The 25,074-nt window shown below is 41.0% G+C and overlaps 1 protein-coding gene across 3 annotated transcripts in view; it reads right to left on the bottom strand.

Moving 5' to 3' along the window:
- Positions 1 to 1,784: 1,784 nt before the first annotated feature.
- Positions 1,785 to 25,074, bottom strand: part of DHX37 (DEAH-box helicase 37) — a 94,146-nt gene continuing 70,856 nt past the window's right edge. For all 3 annotated transcript variants that reach the window (XM_075833483.1, XM_075833492.1, XM_075833501.1), the window contains exons 17-28: positions 20,305 to 20,416; positions 19,932 to 20,038; positions 19,376 to 19,564; positions 16,121 to 16,245; positions 13,549 to 13,665; positions 13,295 to 13,467; positions 12,753 to 12,867; positions 12,313 to 12,450; positions 10,492 to 10,586; positions 10,335 to 10,408; positions 9,709 to 9,806; positions 1,785 to 2,164 (exon numbers count right to left, since the gene is read on the bottom strand). In XM_075833483.1, coding sequence (XP_075689598.1) covers positions 2,082 to 2,164; positions 9,709 to 9,806; positions 10,335 to 10,408; positions 10,492 to 10,586; positions 12,313 to 12,450; positions 12,753 to 12,867; positions 13,295 to 13,467; positions 13,549 to 13,665; positions 16,121 to 16,245; positions 19,376 to 19,564; positions 19,932 to 20,038; positions 20,305 to 20,416 — 1,426 coding nt within the window. In that variant the 3' untranslated portion in view covers positions 1,785 to 2,081. The remainder of the gene's footprint in view (positions 2,165 to 9,708; positions 9,807 to 10,334; positions 10,409 to 10,491; positions 10,587 to 12,312; positions 12,451 to 12,752; positions 12,868 to 13,294; positions 13,468 to 13,548; positions 13,666 to 16,120; positions 16,246 to 19,375; positions 19,565 to 19,931; positions 20,039 to 20,304; positions 20,417 to 25,074) is intronic.

Genomic DNA, 25,074 nt, shown 5'->3' with positions numbered 1-25,074 from the left:
AATTTTATATTTATGCAAATGAGCCTTTCTAATGGACAACTGGGCGTGTTTTCTCTTATTTCCAACTGGGCGTGTATTGTGTTTGTAACATCTGGGTGTGTTTACTTGTTTTACTAGTTGGGCGTTGTGAATAGAAGTGTATGATGCTGACGAATCAGCATCATTCACTTCTCATCGTTACCACCCAGCTTCTGGCAGTGCACAGAGACACAGCGGGATCTCGCGAGATCACGCTGTGACGTCACTTCCTCCCACAGGAACTTCATCGCGTCGGATGAGCGAGGACACGCTGTGTGTCTGTGCACTGCCAGAAGCTGTGTGGTAACGATGAGAAGTGAATGATGCGGCTTTGTCAGCATCATACACTTCTATTCACCACGCCCAGCTAGTAAAACAAGTAAACACACCCAGATGTTACAAACACAATACACGCCCAGTTGGAAATAAGAGAAAACACCCCCAGTTGTCCATTAGAAAGGCTCATTTGCATAAATATAAAATTGCTCATAACTTGGCCAAAAATGATTGTTTTTAAAAAAAAACAAAAAAAAAACGTTACTGTTATCTACATTGCAGCGCCGATCACATGCAATAGGAGATAGGGATTTGATCATCTGGTGACAGAGCCTCTTTAATAAATGCCTTGAGTGGTGTAGTCTCCAAAATGGGGTCACTTCTCAGGGGTTTCTTTTATTATTTCACATCAGAATCAATAAAATCTATGAAACACCAGTGGGGTCAAATTGCTCACTACACCCCTATATTAAATCCTCAAGGGGTGTAGTTTCCTAAATGGAGTCACTCCATGGGCTTTGCAAATGCGACATGGCCTATGCAAACCATTCCTGCTAAATTTGAGCTCCAAAAGCCAAATGGTCACTTCTGGGGGATTTACACAGTTTTGGCACTGCAAGAGCCCTTCAAACCTGACATGTTGCCTAAATATATTCTAATAAAAAGGAGGCACAAAATCCACTAGGTACTCCTCTGTTTCAAAATCCACTAGGCCTGTGCTTCAGTTCATAAGCACACTAGGACCACATGTGGGATATTTCTCTCTAAAAACGGCAGAATCTGGGCAATAAATATTGAGTTGCATTTCTCTGGCGAAACTCTCTGCGTTACAAAAAAAATTGATTAAAAATGAATTTCTGCAAAAAAAAACAAGAAGTTTGTAAATTTCACCTCTACTTTAATTTAATTCCTGTGAGACGTCTAAAGGGTTAAAAAAAAACCGTTCTAAATGCGGTTTTAAATACTTTGAGGGGTGAAGTTTTTAAAATGGGGTGACTTGTTGGGGGATTCTAATATACAAGGCCATAAAAGCCACTTCAGAACTGAACTGCCCCCTGTAAAAATAGCCTTTTGAAATTTTCTTGAAAATGTGAGGAATTGCTGTTACAGTTCTAAGCCTTGTAACGTCCTAGAAAAAAAAAGGGATGTTCAAAAAACTATGCCAATCTAAAGTAGACATATGGGGGATGTTAATTAGCAACACTCTGTGTGTTATAACTGCCTGTCTTACAAGCAGATACATTTAAATTTAGAAAAATGCTAATTTTTGCAATTTTCCACAAAATTTGGGTGTTTTTCACAAATAAATACTGAATGTATCGAGCAAATTTTCCCAGTAACATAAAGTCCAATGTGTCACGAGAAAACAATGTCAGAAAACGCTTGGATAAGTAAAAGCATTCCCAAGTTATTACCACATAAAGTGACACATATCAGATTTGAAAAATGAGGCTGTCAGGAAGGTCAAAAGTGGCCAAAGCGGGAAGGTGTTAAAGAACAGATATTTTGTTTTTATTTCACTTCGTTATATACATATTTTACAATATGTTGTTCATGAGTAAACATCATTATTTCATGAAAAATGTGAAGTTACTTTGTAACAATGTATAAAATGCCAAGCGAAGGGCAAACGACATTAAAGAACATTAAAGAAAAGTTGAGTCAGTAGATGGAACTGTATATTTTAAGGCAATTGAGGCATCCATTTTATCTTCAGGTATAAACAATTCCCAAAGTGTGTTTCTCAGGAAACGAAAAATAATATTTAACAATTTTGTTTGATGGGTTCAACATGAGACTGGTGGCCAGGCTTTGGTGACATCTGCATGTGCTGCTTCAGGAATCCATTGACAAAATGCATGTAAGAGATCTGGGGAAACAGAAAGTCAGTTTCAACGGGTATGACCATTAGAGTCAAAGATAACTAAAATACAAACATAAAGAAGCAAGGGATCTCAGTCACTACAGAGCTCAGTACAGTTGTACGGTGCCAACCAAGAATAATATTTAGCAAAAAAGAAAGGGGGAAAAAAGGGAATTGAATCCTGGTATTAGAGGTACTTGGCACAATTTGACTATAAAAATATGAAAAATAATTGTAATATAATAAAAATGCTACATATACAATCTTGCATATACTGACAAACAGACAAACATCACAAGCCCGGCCGGGTAGTAAGTAACATGATTCACAAAGTGGAGATATAATCTTACTAAGACCATATGCTAGGCAATTGTTGCTTAATGCGTAATGCATACATCACAATAGAAAATATAATTACATTCAAATTCAGATGCGAATCATGAAGTGGTAAGCATATCAATCAAATAATACCACTCGGAGGGGGGCTAAATACACCTTGGACTGAAATACAGTAACTATAGATAGTAATCACAGGGTAACTGTTACATTTGAACATGAGAAATTGTGTAAATAAACAAAGCCTTGTCGGACGCAGATAGACTGTATAGCGCAATATTCTAACAGTCAAGCCATGTAAAATTGCATGAAAGTTATACTTATCGTTCGATATATGTATGACAGCCGATAGGAAGTCCTTTCAAGACAGTTTCTGCCAATGGGGCCGACTATATCAGCCCTCCTGCAAATGAACACCACAGCTCAGGGAGGTTATTTCGGATCCTAAGATCAAAAACAGCAAGGCGATCACACTTCCACTATATTCATCTGTTGAAATCTCCCAGAGAATAGCAGTGTAAACCATCAGTATGGTAATAGGCTTTCAATCCAGATCAGGTGCGGTTACCGTGAGTGCTTGGGTCAGACGATTTTCAAGGTAGACCGTACCTCCACCATGAGTATGATGTTATCCGCACTCAAAGGTCAGATCCAAACTGAAGTCTTGGGAGGATATGTGTAGTTGTTACCCAGTGAATATGCCGGTATTCCGGCTACGTCCGATTGACATGAGAAGCATGCGTCTCCGGACCAGGCCATGGATTTCCGGCGTGTGACATCACACAGAACAGCTGACACGTTTCGTCACTCACGTAGTTATTGTATTTCAGTCCAAGGTGTATTTAGCCCCCCTCCGAGTGGTATTATTTGATTGATATGCTTACCACTTCATGATTCGCATCTGAATTTGAATGTAATTATATTTTCTATTGTGATGTATTGATTACGCATTAAGCAACAATTGCCTAGCATATGGTCTTCTTAGTAAGATTATATCTCCACTTTGTGAATCATGTTACTTACTACCCAGCCGGGCTTGTGATGTTTGTCTGTATATGCAAGATTGTATATGTAGCATTTTTATTATATTACAATAAATGTCATATTTTTATAGTCTTTCTAATACCAGGATTCAATTCCCTTTATTCCCCCTTTTTTTTTTGATAAATAAAATATACTTGTACATCAATGAGAACCCGTCACTGGGAGAGGCCAGTATGTGCTAGGCAGTCGGTAGATGCCTTTTAAATGCTGAACGAACTGCATTCACTAATATAGCTGCAGCGGATCATATATCCATGAGCATATGGCAGCCCTCCTAGCAACAGAGCAGCACTAAGAAAGCTACCCTTTCCCACACCATGGCTCTGAAACGGAAAATACTATTTAGTAGGGAAGTGTCATGAGTAAGCCCCCTTGCCAAGCTTAGTAAGGCTCTATTCACACCATGTTCAAGTCAAATATTCAACGTAAGTCCGGAAAATGCTTTAAAGATCTACTTTAAATATGCCCAGTTCTATTGGGTAGACATATGCCAAAATAATGTCATATGTTTGCCTGGCATATGCCCATCTACAATTTCTTCAACTGTATTAAAAAACGTATTCACGTACATATTTCAATACCATTGGATGGCCCAATTTTTTTTTTACAAAAGTATACTTTTTTTTTTTTATTACCATGAAAGTCAATGGCAGATGTACGCAACAGTAAAGACATACGATTGATAATGCTTGGGGCATATATTCAATGGCACTAATCAGAAGTGTAAGCTGAATGTGCAGCCTGAACTCGGTGTGAACCTAGCCTAACACATAGAGCTCCGTAATAAAAACAAAACTATATATATACACACGCCTGACAGAAATTTTAGAGAGGTTGTCCAGTTTAGAAGTTAAGGGTTTTTTGGGTACTCAATGTAAATAATTTTCTTGGAGAGTTTATTGGGGGACACAGACCACTGGTATAGTCGTAACAAGTCTCCCAAAAGGGAAAAATAATGACACCAAGTACAGTAAGTAACTTGCAAAAAATATAAATTCTTTATTACAATATACATAAGAACATGTTGGCCATCAGGACCTAAAAACCACAGACAATTAAAATATACAATGTGGAGAACATGAGGCTACTCAGAATGGCCTATATTCAACATTCAATAATACCGGACAGGGTCACTATGACAGTCATGCTATAAATGTACAGTACAAGGATAACCGACACCACAAAATGTGTCTCCAAAAAGCATGCTGAAACAGAACAATGTAATACAGACCCTGTAAAAAATAGTATACACGAGAGACTTGTAGCTAACACTGAAATCTCAGTGTAAATAAAGTGGTATAGAGACCAGGGTATCACCAAAAATCAGAGTAGGTCCCAGAAGCCATACCAACCCGTGTATTGCATATCAAGCCAAAAATTAGCTCCACAGCAAGAGCCCCGACTCACGTTTCGCGGTAGCTTTTTCAAGGGGTACTCCTTGAAAAAGCTACCGCGAAACGTGCGTCGGGGCTCTTGCTGTGGAGCTCATTTTTGGCTTGATATGCAATACACGGGTTGGTATGGCTTCTGGGACCTACTCTGATTTTTGGTGATACCCTGGTCTCTATACCACTTTATTTACACTGAGATTTCAGTGTTAGCTACAAGTCTCTCGTGTATACTATTTTTTACAGGGTCTGTATTACATTGTTCTGTTTCAGCATGCTTTTTGGAGACACATTTTGTGGTGTCGGTTATCCTTGTACTGTACATTTATAGCATGACTGTCATAGTGACCCTGTCCGGTATTATTGAATGTTGAATATAGGCCATTCTGAGTAGCCTCATGTTCTCCACATTGTATATTTTAATTGTCTGTGGTTTTTAGGTCCTGATGGCCAACATGTTCTTATGTATATTGTAATAAAGAATTTATATTTTTTGAAAGTTACTTACTGTACTTGGTGTCATTATTTTTCCCTTTTGGGAGACTTGATTTGTCTTCACATACAGTTATAGGTATTTATTGTCTGTTTTTCCTTGATATGTGTGGACGTTTACTATAACGTTTATCGTTAGGTCTGGTTCTATATAGGTATTCACCACTGGTATAGTCGGCTGCAGCAAGGAGGCAACACTGAGCATTAAAAGTCTTAGATCCTCCTACAAAGGCTCTATCCTTCCTGCAGACACTGAGCTAATTAGTTTGTACAAAAGCAGTAAGGGCAACAAGAAGAAACCAACAGAAGGTAAACCGTAAACCTAAAACAAAATTCTAGTCTAGCTTAAGAGGGTAAAGCATAGCAAAATTACTTAAACTATGGAAGGGGGTAATGTGGCTTCCGGATGCTTGGTCTAACTGCTTAGGAATGTCAGTTACATCATTCACCAAGGAAGGTAATGTGTATAACACAATTACTTGCCCCACGGAAAAGGGGTAATTGTCTCCCTGATGCTTGTAATAACCACATAGCAATCTCAGTTGCACTGTGTAGCAGAAAAGGGTAGTCTGCAATAATACAATTACTCCGCATAAGCAGCAGCAATATGCTCACAATAACAGCAATGTCAGTTATAATACAGTCAAGACGGTAACTTTGGGCCGCAGCAGAGGAGGCTTGCAACACCAGTGGAAGTCAGGGGGATGGGTTAGGCTGGAAAGTAGAACCCCAATATTAAGGGCCTTCGTTCCCCGCCTGAGCGCAAAGTGAAAAAGGAGGAGCAGGGTAAGTCCACGCTGGGCAACATAAGAGGGGAAAAAAACTGCCTAATGAATCAGAAGAGTGCAGCCTAGTAGGTGGCAATGAAGCCTGGGCCTAGATCAGTGATGCAGCTCGGTCACGTAGCGGTGCGGCCTAGTAGGCTAGGTGTTTATGATTCCAGAATAGGGAGGAGAAAGGGAAGGGCACAGTAAGCTCACACTATGAGCAGGCAAGAAGCAGTGCGGAGAAAGCTCTGCCTCTACTCCCAAACAACACAGCCTAGTAGGCTGCAATGGAGCTGGGACCTCACAATTGGTGCCATAGCCAGGCTACATGGCACAGACGAAGAGGAAAAATAAAAACCTACACCGCGACCACTGAGATCTAGGGAGAGTTGAAAGGAAACAGGCCAAAGGAGGACAAGGGTTGCGGAAGGGAAGGACGCTGGGGAGGATACTAAATCCGGTAATATTTTTCTCTCAAGTTCCTCTTCAGCTCCCAGGTGCAAACTAGCAGGGTCACCCCTGCAGTGTGCCACTCTCTCATGAGAGAGAGCACTGGTTGAGTGCAGGCAGGAAGCTGGGTGACCCTAGGGCTGGTGGACAACAGATGGGCTCTGGTGCTCTTGTCCCATTTGTCTTCTTTGGCAGGTAAATAAATGCACGGTAGGAATGACACAGTGTCTCCTGTCCTTGGTGGCGAGTACATGAAGACCGCGTCAACTCTGTTTCTCAACCTATAGGAAAGAAACAGACTGCTACATAAACAGGGGGATTTTCCCCCTACGGACACGAAGCTAAAACGGATTTTCTCATTAGCCTGTGTAGAGTGACCTAACACTGTAATGCTTTGTGTCCCCTACTAGTGGCAGCTGCCTATATGTGGTCTGAGAAACGCATAACAATGACATGAAACCCCATTTTCATATACTCTATTATTAGGGAATTCTGATTTACAGTGAAGGAAGTATTTGATCCCTTGCTGATTTTGTACGTTTGTCCACTGTCAAAGACATGAACAGTCTAGAATTTATAGGCTAGGTTAATTTTACCAGTGAGAGATAGATTATATTTAAAAAAAAATAAAAAAAATCACAGTCAAAATGATATATATTTATTTGCATTGTGCACAGAGAAATAAGTATTTGATCCCCTACCAACCATTAAGAGTTCAGCCTCCTCCAGACCAGTTACACGCTCCAAATCAACTTGGTGCCTGCATTAAAGACAGCTGTCTTACATGGTCACCTGTATAAAAGACTCCTGTCCACAGACTCAATTAATCAGTCTGACTCTAACCTCTACAACATGGGCAAGACCAAAGAGCTTTCTAAGGATGTCAGGGACAAGATCATAGACCTGCAGAAGGCTGGAATGGGCTACAAAACCATAAGTAAGACGCTGGGTGAGAAGGAAACAACTGTTGGTGCAATAGTAAGAAAATGGAAGACATACAAAATGACTGTCAATCGACATCGATCTGGGGCTCCATGCAAAATCTCACCTCGTGGGGTATCCTTGATCCTGAGGAAGGTGAGAGCTCAGCCGAAAACTACACGGGGGGAACTTGTTAATGATCTCAAGGCAGCTGGGACCACAGTCACCAAGAAAACCATTGGTAACACATTACGCCGTAATGGATTAAAATCCAGCAGTGCCCGCAAGGTCCCCCTGCTCAAGAAGGCACATGTACAGGCCCGTCTGAAGTTTGTAAATGAACATCTGGATGATTCTGAGAGTGACTGGGAGAAGGTGCTGTAGTCAGATGAGACTAAAATTGAGCTCTTTGGCATTAACTCAACTCGCCGTGTTTGGAGGAAGAGAAATGCTGCCTATGACCCAAAGAACACCGTCCCCACTGTCAAGCATGGATGTGGAAACATTATGTTTTGGGGGTGTTTCTCTGCTAAGGGCACAGGACTACTTCCCCGCATCAATGGGAGAATGGATGGAGCCATGTACCGTCAAATCCTGAGTGACAACTTCCTTCCCTCCACCAGGACATTAAAAATGGCTCGTGGCTGGGTCTTCCAGCACGACAATGACCCGAAACATACAGCCAAGGCAACAAAGGAGTGGCTCAAAAAGAAGCACATTAAGGTCATGGAGTGGCCTAGCCAGTCTCCAGACCTTAATCCCATCGAAAACTTATGGAGGGAGCTGAAGATCCGAGTTGCCAAGCGACAGCCTCGAAATCTTAATGATTTACAGATGATCTGCAAAGAGGAGTGGGCCAAAATTCCATCTAACATGTGTGCAAACCTCATCATCAACTACAAAAAACGTTTGACTGCTGTGCTTGCCAACAAGGGTTTTGCCACCAAGTATTAAGTCTTGTTTGCCAAAGGGATCAAATACTTATTTCTCTGTGCACAATGCAAATAAATATATATAATTTTGACTGTGATTTTCTGTTTTGTTTTTTTTATATAATCTATCTCTCACTGGTAAAATTAACCTAGCCTAAAAATTCTAGACTGTTCATGTCTTTGACAGTGAGCAAACTTACAAAATCAGCAAGGGATCAAATACTTATTTCCTTCACTGTATTTACAGTCCCTTGTTCAGGACCTGCGTGGAGAGTGGTTACTGTCTCTGTCGATAGCAAATTTAAAAAAAATTCTGCCGAATGTAGTTACAGGACTTTCCAGCTTAGGCTGCTCCTTGTTAGAAATCCTATTGGGATATGTTACGTTAATAGAGAGGGAAGTCTCCTGTTCTGGAGTACTCTAAAAAATTGAGTTCTCAGCTCTGCAAAACCACAGGTATCCACTGATGACAGCAACTGCTGGCAGGGGGACCCAACATTTTTTATGAAGTTGTTCAAACCAGACTAAAGGCCCATTTACAGAGGCCAATGATTGGGGCAAACAAGCGATCATATGAATGCATGTTCTCATCAGCCGACGAAACACCAAACGCTTGTGTGTAGGCTGATTTACATAGTTAGTACGGCTGAAAAAAGACACATGTCCATCATAGTTTATACTGTCCTGAAAATTATTATTGTCGTAAACAGGGGATGTGATGTCAACAGCATGTGAACTGTATGGGTACCAAATGATCGCATTACAGTTTACATTGGCCCATGTAAAGGGACATATACGAGCGCCGATTGACCTGTATTTAATTGGTGCTCGTTATGGGCACATATCTGCCCTTATAAATCATGCTTTAGTCATCAGAAGTAACTGATCACTGCATAGTTTGAAGCTTCTGAAATTCTTTGTGAAATGCTATACTTTCATAAATATTTAAAGACTGGCTTAGAAACAGACTGAGCTGGAGAACCACAGATTGCAGACCACTGCTCAAATACAAGGAATCATGGTTTGTAAAGGCACTTTGTGTTCTATGCGTTTACTATAACCATAAATTAAAGTGGGAGTGGATTCGATTATGCAGTAGATTAATATTAGATTAATAGTATCAATTTAAAAAAAATTAAAAAAAAAAAATTATATATATATATCCTGGCATAGAAAAGATATATCGAAAACAGTTATTGGCAAAATACAAATGTACTTACATTTAGGATCATTTTTCCAAGCTGAAACTAGTGAGGACAAATTATCTGCCTTTGCAGAAACCAAGGCTCTCAATAAAATTTCAGTTCTAGGCTGAAGCCTGTGAGTAATACAAGAAATCAAGTAAAAATGCATCAGAAGAACAAATGACAAATATACTATTGTCTACTTTTCTTGAAAAATGAAGGTTACATGGCAACAATTTTCAAGATTCTGTAGCCCCAAAATAATAAATCAGACAGTGCTTGCTACTTAGCTGCCATAGGAAATAATGGAAGTTGCATGCACCAAATTGGGGCTGCATTACTTCCTATGAGGTTCACTTGCTGCTTTTAAATTGGGGGTGAAAAGCTGTAACAAGTAGTACTCCTGAAGACAATGTGGTGGCGCTGCAGGGAAAGTGTACCGCCAGGTTCCCCCATAGATTACAGCTGATCAGTGATGGTCCTAGTAGCAGGACACCCTGTGATTAGCTAGTTATCGGGGTACTCTTCTAACAAAACAGGACTGTAAGGATCGGACACTCCCTTAGTATTCAGCACATAACAAGAAGTGATCCAAATGAATTAGCATGATGGACCACTGAAGGCACTACTACAACAGGAGTAAATTCAGTTTAGCCACTTACTTTGCCCATGTTTTAAGCATTGTAGCAGGGCTAGATAGTAATATACTGGTGTAGGAGCAAAGTTTTTGGATCACCTAAAAAAAACAAAAAAAAACACTATTATTTTAAAGAATGCAATTCAGCACAGACTGGACAAATCAATGATACAAACTTTTACCTTTCCTTCTAGTAAATACTTTGCAAAATATTTGTAGCGTTCAAGCCCTTCTGGGTATTCAAGCTCCACAGCAGGTAGTTGCCATCCAACTCGAACTGAGGTAGAAAAGAACACACAAATGAAATCGTTTTTAAGTACAGCGCATGAAACATATTTTAGAACCTGCTACAGCCCAGTCCACTTAACAGTACTCAGAAAGAGAAGACTAACTGAAACACTTAGTCATTGTTGAAGTATAGCTATTCTGGATTAACGGCAACCACACTGGAATTATCCGGAAGATGCTTGAGGAAAATCCTTTTTCTAGGTAATGGCTGATTTTACACAAGCAAATTTTTGATCAGTATTACGTCTATGGGGCTATTTACATGTTAAAATAACCGAAATATACCCATATTTAAAAAAATGCAGCATGCGCTACTTTTATCTGTTTTGCGGATCAAAAACGTCCATTGAGGTATGTGGAGAGTGTCCAAAATACGGATGCATCCGTATGTTATCGGTATTATGTCCGTTATCCACAAGTGCTGTCTGATGTCATTCAATTTCCTCCCTAGAAGAAAGCCCATCGGTATTATAGATATCTAACACTGAGGACATACTGATGCAATAGGATACGGAATACGTCCGTATTGCAGATCCGCATTACGAATACTGGCTGAATTAGCAACTAAATTAGGAATGTGTCAGAACGGCAACATAAGCGATAATAGAAATAGCATGAAACCGCATATTCCCGGAGGCCGGATTCCCACACAGCACTCAGGCTCATTTTTCTGCAGTTTTTTTATATGTGCTTTATATTTAGCCAAAAACTCTGCAGTCAGATGTTTGTTATTAGTCTATGGGAACATATGAATATCTTTACACACAGCATTCTGGTTAGTGTCACCTTTTTGGGCTTTTTATAGTCAGTTTTTTGTTTAAATGTGCTATATGTGTGTTTTTTAAGATGTACAAAAAAACAACATTATTTAAATAAACACTGAAATATTTAGAAAACGGCAGTCTGCTTTATATGCGTTTTTAATGTAGTTCTAAATCACATGACACCTGCAACTAGCTGAAAAATGTCATTGTTTGTATTCTCTTAGGTGTTGCTGTTGAAGTGGCATTTAAGGCCTGTTCACACTGGGTTTTTTGCAGGCAGAAAATTCTGGCTGGAAAAATTAGCTCCATTTTTTTAACGCGGTTTTGCACCACACGCATTTTTTGGCGCGATATTTTTTTTCCCTATTTCTTCAAGAGACAAAGTGAAATTCCGCGCATGTTTTTTGCCGAAAAACGCGGCAAAAAAAAACCCATTTATTTCCGTCTCCCATTGATTCAATGGGGTTTTCAAGGCGGAAAACGCCTCAAGATAGGGAATGTCACTTTTTTCCCGCAAGTGCTTTTTTTTTTTTTTTTGCTCGCAGTAAAAAACCGCCTCCACCTCTCATTGAAATCAATGGGAGTCAATTTCGGCCGTTTTTTGCCACGATTTCCGTGGCAAAAAAACTCTGTGTGAACAGGGCCTAAGGGTGTGTTCACATCAGCGTCAGGCTTCTGTTCATTGCTTCCATTAGACTATGCTATTATTTCCGCAAAAAAAACGGAAACCTTATGAAACGGAAACCAACTGCAACGGAAGCATTACCATTAAAATCAATGGTAATGCAAAACGGAAGCGATGGTTTCCGTTTATCGGTTCCTCCGACGGAAAGGTCGAACGGAACCGATGATTGGAAGCCCGACCATGATGTAAACAGGCCCTAACGCATAAAAATCAGGATCATCTATGAACCAAGAACAAATTTAAAATGTATTGTCTATTATACATACAGAAGGTGCTTTGTCTGTGACACTTCAATCTTCCGGATACTGAACAATAAGAGGGAGGAGGGTCTTCCAATGGTTCTCCAAAGTGACAATACTGTGGAAGCAAGGCAGGAATCCACTCTGGTTCAATCGAGGAAACACCTACAAGCAAATTAAATGATTTCCAAATTAGCCGATGCCAAATAAATTATGCATGAATGAGCATGGCAGAAGCTCAAGTGTAAGGCCTGCTTTCAAAACACACTTACAAAACTGAACCCTCAAAATCAAGAAAAAGGTAAGAAATCGTCATCCAGTCATGACTACAGGAAACACTCATTTGGTTTTGGAACAAGACATATAAAACACCTGTTTTCATGCATCTGAACAAGCAGAACACACCTTGAACGGACCTACACAGGAAGAAAGAACTATAGCATTCACTGGTTGGATCAGCTTCTTACCCTTCATGTACATCTTAGTTGTTTCCAAAATTTCCTGGAAAACTACAAAATCAGGAAGTTGTCTGAATAGGGAAGAATTTGGATGGATAAAAACTGGATCTTCAAGAAGAGGAGTCTGGAAACAAGAGAGCACAATGGTCTATTGATGCATTCAAGTACAGAATATGAACATAAAAAACGTGTATGGAACTTGACAGGAGTACTAGAGGTGGGTCATCAGTCATCAGAAAAACAGAAAGAACCAAAGTTGTCACGTTCTTAAATGAAGCTTGTATGGTGCCTATAGAAACCTATTACTGCATTATCACAGCTTATGCATCGACTGCATAATGGGTTTACGGGAAGTGGGGGGGGGGGGGCGTAACACAAGCTTAAAAAGACTACAAACCTAATTCATACTATGTGTCTAATTCTAAACCCAACACAAGAAAACTATCCCGGGGGTGATCTAGGACGGACAAGTAAAGACTTGTTTATATTTTACTGCAAATCTTTGAAAAATACTGGAAAACATTTTGAATGCAACACATATGTTTTCACACCTTATACGCATTCCTCCATTTGTCATCAAGGAGTTCTTCAGGATGAATCCGCCTAGCTACGTGATCACCCAAACCAGACATTACAATCTGCCTCAGATAATTCACCTGGCTCTCCGTAGGGGGTTGCATCTTGGAGTCCAGAAAAATTGAGATGTCGGGGCACAAGGAATTGACTGCAGGAGGAAGAAGATCGTTAACTGGTTAGAATATATTATACAAGACTTACTGATCTGGGATACTAGAATTGCCCCTACCGGTTGTGGTTAGCTGTCCTCTTAAACGCCTTATCTCCATCATAGCTTTAAATCTGAGGCCATTACGTTCACAGAATGCTGGCGTTAGTCCGGAGTATTCACATGCACCCACAGCACCTGCAAAAGGGAGATTTATTATATTCCCGAATTAAATTATGTGTATGAAGACACTAATAATCTGTAATCCAGTTTCACACACTATATCAACTAATTGTAATCAAACATGGATTTTTTTGTCATATTCACATACATCCAATCTTTCCTCTGCTATATTTTTTAGCTTCTGAAATGGCACCCCATTTACTTTCAGACGAATGAGCAGGTCACTTTCACATCTCCATCACTACCAGCCTTGGCTGCCAGGAAGATGAAGATGGCAGCCTGGACCCTGTAGGGTATCACAGACTAGTCAGGAGGTATAAGTATTTTTATTCAATGTTTTATAAAGGTGATGGGTAAGGTTTTGATCACTGCCTAATAAAAGGCAATGTCAACATCAGTTCTGTATCTCCACATTCCTGTGGTGACCAGTGCAGACACCAACTATTCTGCAAAAGCAATTACTGCATTTCTCAGGGTATAAAAAAGGCCACGTTTTATAATGCCCGAAAAGAGAAAACATTTTGGAAATAAACATGCAGCTAGCAAAACCTAAAGTTCGGAGTCTGACACACCAAAATGATATTAAAACAAAATATCTTTATTGAGTTAATCTAAAATAAGACATAAGTTAAAACAGAGATGATTTCCACAGTGCAGAAAGACAACCAGATTAATTGTGCATGATATATCCAAATGTATGAGTAATAGGCGACACAATTTAATCACAGAAATACATCAGCAGTATATTACAATTATGATGTACACATTCTGATACATTAGCCGGTAAGAGAAACTGTTCAGCAGCAGAAGAGTTGTATATATCAATTCAAATATAATTTTAAATATAAATAAATGCAAGTCAATGAGTGTGAATCAGTGTGAATACCCCTGAATAGAGCCAGATGAGAAAGTCAGTGGTAATACTATGCACGAGCAAAATACATAGCTCAGTTTAACCCAGTAAACACAAACACATAAGGCAAAGTCAGGGCAATAGCTGTGTTGACAGCCACGAATTTAACACTCACAGCACAATAGGTCTAGTATAATAAGAAAACCTTTTGCTGAAAGAAAAGTGCATAGGCTGAAGAGGAGCTCATACCCATTGTGACAGGTCACCGTCTCTGGCGTCACCCCGACGCGCGTTTCGGCCCGGAAGCCTTCGCATTTATTTCAACGTTTGTGTTGGAGATATGTATTATTTATTTACTATTAACCATTCATGTATATATTGTTGGTTTTTACTCTTATTACGTCTTAGTAATTCTAAGTTCATCATCATTGATTATCAGCGATTGGATTGGCTCCTTTTTGTTGTTTTTTTAAAATTCTGACATATCTACTCTTTGAGCTGTTTTGTCTCTTTCGTCCTTGTTTTGTATATGATTCTAATGTAGCAGCTTACCTGGACCTGTTCCGATATTGTGTTTATATGTGCGGCGTTCGTTGCTATGGTTTCACCCCTTGCCTGTGGCCGGAGCGCTGGTCATGTGATTTCACTCTTCAGTGTTTCCGGGTCCAGGGCACCAGATGTGTTTGCCTGCAACTACGTCGCTACAATCTTCTGTACCGAGTCACAGCTCTCGGACTCTCCGGATGTAGAAGGTGATTGGTCTAGGGTTGTTTTAAAGGGCCAGCATCTTCAGTTACAACACCACCCCCAGACGAAGGCTTCCGGGCCGAAACGCGCGTCGGGGTGACGCCAGAGACGGTGACCTGTCACAATGGGTATGAGCTCCTCTTCAGCCTATGCACTTTTCTTTCAGCAAAAGGTTTTCTTATTATACTAGACCTATTGTGCTGTGAGTGTTAAATTCGTGGCTGTCAACACAGCTATTGCCCTGACTTTGCCTTATGTGTTTGTGTTTACTGGGTTAAACTGAGCTATGTATTTTGCTCGTGCATAGTATTACCACTGACTTTCTCATCTGGCTCTATTCAGGGGTATTCACACTGATTCACACTCATTGACTTGCATTTATTTATATTTAAAATTATATTTGAATTGATATATACAACTCTTCTGCTGCTGAACAGTTTCTCTTACCGGCTAATGTATCAGAATGTGTACATCATAATTGTAATATACTGCTGATGTATTTCTGTGATTAAATTGTGTCGCCTATTACTCATACATTTGGATATATCATGCACAATTAATCTGGTTGTCTTTCTGCACTGTGGAAATCATCTCTGTTTTAACTTATGTCTTATTTTAGATTAACTCAATAAAGATATTTTGTTTTAATATCATTTTGGTGTGTCAGACTCCGAACTTTAGGTTTTGCTATTAATCAGCGGGTTCCACCGTTACTACCATGCTTCAGTCCCCATAAGAGATTACGTAATAAGTCCGATTTGTGACTATAATAAATGAATCTGGGGAGTATTTTCCATGGTGTTCTTCATGTAGGTATACTACTATAAACATGCAGCTACCTAGACTCAATACGATTCTCTAAATACATACCTAGCATAACCATAAGGTCACCAAGTTCTCGTGCAGGACCTTGACCTGCCCATATCTTCTGCATCTGCAACACTCGGGCCTTTTTTCCTTTTAATACCACATTCTCTTCGTCATTAAGGGCTGGCCTAAATAAAAGCAACAAAACAAAACATGTTTTAATTCTGTAACAAGGAAAGAATATAGCTTGTATTTCCTCTAAACTTAACGAGTAGAGGTTAGAATCATCAGGTCTGGGAAGGCATACCCTTATTTATCACACTTATTCATAGGATTTGCTGGATTATATGCACCCTCAGTCTTCCGGTCTGTAAAAACCAGTAATACTCTCTCACGGTCATCTTCCATGTATACAGAGCATAGTACTTTGAGTACTCAACGTAAAATAATTTTCTCGTCATTGAGGGGCACAGGCCATGAGTATATGCTGTTGTCACTGGGAGGCGTAAAAAGCCCTTCCTACAGGATAAACCCCGCCTACAGACACTGAGCTAATTCAGCACATATGTAAGCAGTAAGAGAAGCGGAAATAAAGCAATGAACTGTAATAAGGACCAAAGAAAATATACCAGATAACAGACAACCAAGTCAACAATAGGGTGGGAACGGTGTTCCCCAAAGCACTGGACAAAAAAAGGGGAGTACTCAAAAAAAAGAAATCCCCTTTCCCCCTTCATCTCATTAACGGAAACAGACCATGGGATATCCTATAGCAGTCCCCAGGGGCAGGAACTGAATAAAAAGGTGTGGTCATCTTCTCCAAAAGATGCTTGCAAGACCTTGCCACCAAGCGTAGTATCCGCAAAAGCAAAAGTGTGCACCCTGTAAAACTTGGTAAATGTGTGAAGAGACCAGGTACCCACTGATGGCGCCCCTTTTACCAGGAGGCCCCCGATCACCCTAGTAGAATGGGCCATAATCCGGGACAGGGGTTTCCTACCCTTAACCTGGCAAAACTTGCGAATAGCTAACGAAATCCAGCGAAGGCCAGTAGCTTTAGAGGCCGCCAAACCGTTCCTCTGACCTACCGGAACAACAAACAAGGAATCTAACCTGTAGAAGGAAGAGGTGAGAGACAAAAAAAACCCGGCATATTTTGAGGCAGGAACACCCTTGCCGACCGTGTCAAACATTATACCTAGAAAGGTAACCTGGCAAGGGAATAGGCAAGACTTGGAGCGGTTGACTATAAACCAAATTGGGACGGAGTATCCAGGGTGATATAGAGACCACCCAGGTTGACTGGAATGGGGAATTTATCAGAAGGTCATCTAAATAAGGCATGACAAACACCCCTGGAAGGAGGAAGTGCCATCATCACCGAAAGAATTTTGATACCCGTGGAGCAGAAGCCAGGCCAAACAATAGTACCACGAAAAGTAGGAACCGATGGTGGGACGGGCAAATAGGGACGTTGAGGTACGAGTCCTTTATGTCCAAGGAATAGAGAAAGTCTCCCTGGTCCATGGAGACAATCACCAAGCGGAGCAAAAAGATTGGTGTAAAACCCTTGAAATCTCTCATCTGGAGAGACAGGGCCGATCACTCCTTGTAGCTCTAGAGAGTCTATTGTCCGAAAAAAGGTAGCCGCCCTGGAGGGTGATGTGGGGGGCTTGAACTGAAACAACCGGTCAAGTGGAACCAGTTGGGATTTGAAGGTGGTCTTGTTCTTAGAGTGCTGGTGGGATGGTTGTCTGGATGATTGTGGACTGACAAACCAACGAAAAACTTAAAAATGATGTCCGGGTGGGACGACAGAACGTAATCTGAGGCAGGTAAGAGCTCTTCCCACACGTTGTTTCCAAAATTATCTCATCCAGACTGCTGGCATTCGATTCTGGCATGTTGGGGGTAGCCCTTCGTTTTGGCGCGATTTCTCCTCAGTTGGGAAAACACAGGACCTCTTGCTGAGTCTTGATGCTGTTACCTGTAGGACAGCATCATACTCGCTGGAACTGGGTAGGATCTGCCCCTGGGCACAAAAATTTTCTCTCAGGTCCCCTCTTTCAGACTCTGAGCTGGATATTCTTCCGTTAGGGGCTAATGAACTAGCAGAACATAGGTAACACTGTGCAGCCATTACCCCTTCATTAAAATGGAGTAACTGTCCTGCCCTTGCAGTATCTGAGTGGACTGTCACCACTATCCCCTTTTTTAAAGAGGAGCGTGGAGACCCCTTGATACTGCCATGCCTGAGAGCAGGCTCCTCCCCTCTGGTAGCGGAAATTTTTCACATGGTCAGTCTATTTCTCTGTGCATGCCGGCTTCAAAGCCAAGCATCCGTTGCTTCGCCACCCACAGCATTGCCCATGCCTAGTGCTGAAGTGGCTGAACCAGAGTGGGTCTACTACCTTATAGGGCAGTCAGTGACGTCACTTATGTTACCCAGTTTATGATGGGCATCCTGGTTTGTCTCTCCGAACAGCCCCAACTGTACCCTCCATCCCCCTCCTTTGCCTGTGGCAGGCCTCAAAAACGGGTTAGATCGGCTTGTTCTCAGTCGCCATCAGTGTTTCTTACTTCGACGGTTCCTCACGTTCCCCAGGGTGTATGTTCCGCAGCTTCCTCCCCTACTAGGGAGGCAATGTCTGAGGGAGAACTTTCAAATTCCAATTTGGAGCAAAAATTAAACATTTTGCAAGTTGTCCTCAGCAGTTTACAGCCTTATTAAAACAGTTTGAAAAACCTTGCAAGTGAAGGACGGGAAACTTACACCCGACTAGTCTTCTTCCACCAACCTAAAAGGTCTCAATTTTTTCCCTTCTCATTTGGAGTTCAAGAACATAGTTTCCAAGGAGTGGAAACATACTGTATGGTCAAGATTTTTTAAAATACCACTTGGTTAAATATTATATACTCCCTTCCAGGGGAGGTCTCCTCCAAATGGCCTAAATCACCAACAATGGATCTTCCTGTCTCTTGCCTAGCCAATGGCAAACGCAGCGTCATTCTACGAAACACATGAAAGCCACATCAAATTCTACTCTAGGTCCTCCTTTAAAGCTACTGGCTCCGGCATTTGGACGATTCTTGCTACTGCAATGGGCTCACTAACTCCGTAATGGTGTAAATTCTCCTAAACTACGCAACATTACTGACCAAGTGACAGACCTCTTAAATCAGTCACTACTTTATGCAGCAAAAACTAAAGCAATTCATTTATGTATTCAATAATGTATTTATACCTGGGAGAAACAATATATGCGCTAAATATACAATTAAACAGCAAAGAGTATTGTCAAGGTATCCATCGCCTACCTTTCCAGCTCATCAAACAGCTCTCTGACAGTCATAGCTGCCACGATAGTAATAACATATGGTAAGCAATCGTGCTGCTTCCCCAGAGCAAGCATTTTAGCATATCGAGGTGCAACTGGAAAAGATGCCATGGTCCTTCCTAGGGGTGTGATTGGACTACTAAGTTTAGCTGTCTGTAGTGCTCTCAGTCTGTAGAAATAAAATATTTAAAAAGGTTAAAACTCATCTGCAGCAATTCATTCAATCTGTACATGGCTGGAGACAAATTGGTAGTTTGGGATTAGAAAATAAAAAAAGGTCTGCTTTTATTCCAGAAACCACGTCACTCTTGTCAATGGGCTTTGTCTGGTATAGCAGCTTAAATTAATGGGACTGTGCTGCAATACCAGACATAGCACCAATCTTGTCAATTGGTGCTATTTCTGGGAAAAAAAATTCCTTTTTAACAATTCCAAAGAACTCCTTTAAGTATTTGTTGGTGGATATAATCAATTTTGGCTAAATTCACCGACAATATTACATTGCAAGTTAGAAATGAGTAATATTATAGTCATACCTGTCAGTTTTGGGAGGATCCTGCAATGCCCCAAGAGCAATTAATAACTCCTCTGCTGCTTTCAAAGCATCAGATGAAGGTGGCGTGGGAAAAGGAAAATTTACCACCTAAAATCAAACCAGTAGGTTATTCATAGAGTACCGTATTTTACTTATCAATAAAAACAAACAGGAGGACATTTGTTCTAGGATACTGCTTGACTTAGCTGCTCCGAACAAAGATTAAAAGAATATACGCGTGTTTGTACATACATATACTGCCATTTACTGCATGTTTACAATGCACATTATTTTCATCTGGTCTTTTAATATCTGCCATTCAACAATAGAAAAATTAAATTATCTTCATAATGCTATGATTATTTTTATCTCACCTTTTCAATGTTCAAATCTTTCATTTGAAGAACTAAATCTTCAACAGGACGTCTTGTTATTTCTGGTTGGGAAAACTGTTCAAAATCGCTGAAGACGGCTGAAGAGTACAACCTGCATGTGAGTAAAATGAATATCGAGGTTATACTAAGCAGGATTACTTACTTTAACTGAAAAAAATAAAAATAATTTCTAGCGACACATTCCCTTTAACAGTTAGTATTTAAGTGATTAAACATTGTTTTAATTTTTTTTTAAATAGATTCTAATTTATAACATTTCCATGTGCTGGTCACTAGAGGGAGCAATTCCCAAAATTGCAGCATTGCAATGTGGTAAAGCAACCTCATTGCTTTATGCTGCAAATTTGGTGTAGACACACACGCTCTAGTGTGCTCACACAATGCCCCCTCCTTTATCCTGGCTAGTGCCAGGAGAAGGAGGTGGTTGAATCTTCTAATACTCCTACACTGTGCATTCGCTCAGAAAATGGCGGCACACAGTATAGGAGGATTAGATACAGTGGTAATCAGACAGTATAACACGAACATATACACACATCACATACACAAACATAACTTACCTGCTCCTGCCGCCGCCGCTGCTGCCTCCGATCCTACTCCTCGCGTCTACGCTGCCTGGAACATATGTCCGGAAGCCGCGACCGGAAGTAGTCATCCTACTGTCCGGCCGCGGCTTCCGGTCCACATGAAAATGGTGCCGGATGTCGCTCTGCCGAAGACCTTCCTTTTGGACTGTGCGGGAGCGGCGCATGCGCCGTTCCCACACAGACGCCGTACACTGTAGTGAATGGAACGGCTCCCGTTCGCATTCTCTATGGAGATGTATGTGTTGTATTCCATCTCTGTATGTGTCGTTAATCGACACATACAGAGATGAAAAATAAAATGGCAGCCCCCATAGAGAAGTAAAAGAAAGAAAAAAAGTAAAACACAAACACACAAATAAATAAAATTTATTTTAATAACATACTAAAAGCAAATTTATATAAAAAATATTTTTTCCGCGACACCTTTCCTTTAACAGGTTCCCGACCGCTGGCTGTATTTATACGGCCAGCGGTCAGGGTCTCTGAAGTCCGCCGTATAGACTAATTACGGCGGCACTTCAGAGACTGTGCACGCGCGATCGCGTGCACACAGCTCTATGCCCTGGCTGTTGCTAACAGCCATGGGCACTGGGCAGAATGTCAGGGGCCAATCTTTTGGCCCCTGAACATGTGATCTCTGTGACAACCAATCACAGCGATCACATGCATTTCTGCATATAAAACAGTGTGCACGCGATCGCGTGCACACAGCCCTGTGCTCACGCTGTTACCAACAGCTCTGGGCACTGGGCAGAGTATCAGGGACCAATCTGATGGTCCCTGAACATGTGGTCGCTGTGAAAACCTATCACAGCGACCACATTTGTTTTATTTTGACTTTTCTGGCAGCAAATCTCCTGCCTCTTTTCTTCTCCTCAAACATTGTTTCAGTTTGAGGAGAAGAAGAGACTCGAGAGAATTGCTGCCAGAAGAATACTGTGAAAAAAAAGTGTTGCACTGTAAAACATTCTCTGTATAGATAGATTTCTATCTATCTATACAATATGTCTATCCATCTATCTTTTTTTCTACCTATCTACCTTTCTTTCTTTCCATTAGAATAGGCAGGTAGGGAATATATAATTATATATATATCCACATATATATAATATATATAGCAGTAGCGGTTTATTTTTTTGTTAGCGGTAGTGTAGATATATATACCAGTTAGTTTGTGTGTTTTATAAAAAAATAAATAATAATTTGTTTAGTTAGTGTTAATGACGTTATGGCGAGGAAGTTGTTTAGCGCCGAGGAGGCATATGCCATGCTGTGGTCTGAGTCGGAGACCGCATCAGAGATGGCGTCAGAGATGGAACCTGTTTTAGGTAGTGACGATGACAGCGTCACTTCAGGTTCATCTTCAGGGGACGTTGTCCCTGATGCACTTGAAACTGCAGAACATGAAAGCGCAGGGCCAAGTAGCGCTGTAGCACGGGACAGCCTGGTCCCTCCAGTCCAGGCTCTTGTATGGGCACCTGCCCCATCTTTTGGGCCTAGAATCCACGGATTTACTGCCACTCCTGGCATAACCGTGGACAATACAAATTTTGTCCAAATGGATTACTTCCATTTATTTATAACGGACGACATCCTAAATCAGATTGTCCATGAAACAAATTTATATGCCACTCAATATAGAAGGCAGAAACCTTCATCCACCCATGCCAGAGATTGGACGCCCACCAATTTGCAGGAATTGAAAAAAAATTTGGGGCTCACCCTAAATATGGGTATTGTCAAAAAGCCCTCCATTAGGTCTTACTGGTCAACAAGACCCGCCCAAGCCACCCCAGTATATTCTGCAGTAATGCCCAGGTCTCGTTATGAGACAATAATGAGGTTCCTCCACTTCAATGATAACGCACAGGCCCCCCCAAGTACCGATGCTAACCGGGATCGGTTGTTCAAAATAAGACCGCTAATAAATTCCCTGAATAATTTATTTCTGAAACTTTACACCCCTGAGCAGAATGTAAGTGTGGACGAATCCCGCCTCAACTTCCATGGCAGACTTAGCTTTCGCCAATATCTACCTTCCAAAAGGGCAAGATATGGCGTTAAGCTTTATAAACTGTGCGAAAGCGGGTCAGGATATACCACCGCCTTCAGAATTTATGAAGGGCGGGACCGCACAATAAATGTTCCTGGATGCCCCCCTGATCTTTCCACCAGCAGTAAGATCGTGTGGGAGATAATGCAGCCTCTGCTTCACAAGGGGTACCACCTGTACTGCGACAATTTTTATTCCAGTGTGCCCCTGTTTAGGCATTTGCATGCTGCAAGGACTGGGGCATGTGGTACCATGCGCAAAAACCGAATTGGTTTTCCGCAGCAATTAGTGGGGAAGCGCATGGTAAAGGGGGACTCATGTGCTTATGCATCTGAGGAATTGCTGGCGGTCAAGTTCAGGGATCGCAAAGACGTGTATGTGCTAAGCACGATTCATACCGCAGGAACAGAGGCAGTGAGGGAAAGAGGGGCAACATCGGACAAGCACAAACAAGTGAGTGTGTCCGAATATAACAAGTACATGGGGGGGGGGGGGTGGATTTAAGCGACCAGGTTTTACAGCCCTATTTAGTAAAGCGAAAAACAAAAACCTGGTACAAAAAAGTGGCCATTTATTTGTTACAGGTGGCCATCCACAATTCATTTGTGCTCTATAAAAAAAACAGAGGCAGAGACACATACCTGGATTTCCAGGAGAAAATTATTGAAGGCCTAATTTTTGATGTTCAGGACACCCGAGAATGCCCCCAGTCTGAGGATGTCACGCGACTGACTGAAAGACACTTCATCAGTCGGATTCCCCCAACACCAACCAGAAGCAACCCCCAAAAAAAGTGCTGCGTCTGCAGAAAAGACGGGCACCGCAAAGATTCCCGATATTTCTGTCCCTCATGTCCCTCGCAACCAGGCCTGTGCATTGAGCCATGTTTTAAAAAATACCACACTGTTCTGAATTATTAGATTTTAGTTAATTTGTTGAAAATATATTTGCCCTACATTACATTTTTATTTTTCCCCTGATTTTACTCCAAGGGTGAGGGAGGGAATGGGTGGGGGGTGGATGTCATGTTTGCATGTTTTCTAAAGTTCATCTGCTGGAGAGATCCATTTGCATAAACCTGCAATTTCTTATTTTAGAAAACCCCAAAAAATAAATTCCCATTATACCCCTAGATGAATATTTTGGGATTTCTGCTTCAAGAGCAGATATTTTGGAAGTGTTCTAGAAACTCTGTTGAGTTTTGTAAAACCAGCTTTGAAAAAAAGCGATTTGTGAAATAAGCTTCTTCTATCGTCCGCCCTCCTACATCACTATGTGATAAATAAGACACACATATTTGGTATCCCCATGCACAGGAGAAGTGGAAGAATGTGAAAGGAGATTAATTTTGTCCGTGGTCTATGCCGTGTGTGAAAAATGCTGGTATAAACTGACGCATTTGCTAAAAAAATTGCTAATTTTATTTTGATCCATCTTATTCAAGAAACTTTCAGAAGAAAACTGGACTGTCTAAAAATATGATAAACCCCTTGAAGAAAACCTTGTGGGGTCTACTTGTGTGAATGAAGTCATTTATGGGGTGATTCTAATGTTTCAGCAGCATTACGCCCCCCAGAAAACAGTATGTGGCTATAAAATCAAATGCAGAATTCCTGGACCAAAAAGCCTCCTTTTATGCCAAGCCCTGGCACATGCCCGCACAGTGAATAAGGCACACATATTTGGTATCCCCATGCACGGGAGAAGTGGAAGAATGTGAAATGGGATGAATTTTGTCCGTAGTCCATTCTATGTGTGAAAATGCTAGCATAAACTGACGCAATTGCTAAATTCTTGCATTTTTTTCCAATTTTGCCCACTTTAGAGAAAAAAATAAAAATGATATATACTGACAAATGCCACTAAAACAAAGCCCTATCTGTCCTTTAAAAAGAGTGTAAAATTCAAAGATGAACTTTATTCACCTGCAGAGTTAGGGTATGTTCACACGATGAGAGGCATTTACGTGTGAAAAGACAGACTGTTAACAGCTGCCTCGTTTCACACGTAAATGCTCCTCCTCGCATTTTGCGAGCCGTCTGAGACGCTCGTAAATCTTGAGCTGTGCTTCATTGAGTTCAATGAAGAACAGCTCAAATTACGTGGCAA

Source organism: Rhinoderma darwinii, chromosome 1 (genome assembly GCF_050947455.1).
Source record: "Rhinoderma darwinii isolate aRhiDar2 chromosome 1, aRhiDar2.hap1, whole genome shotgun sequence".
In the NCBI taxonomy this organism is placed as follows: Eukaryota; Metazoa; Chordata; class Amphibia; order Anura; family Rhinodermatidae; genus Rhinoderma; species Rhinoderma darwinii.
This window is presented reverse-complemented; position numbering and strand designations above follow the sequence as displayed.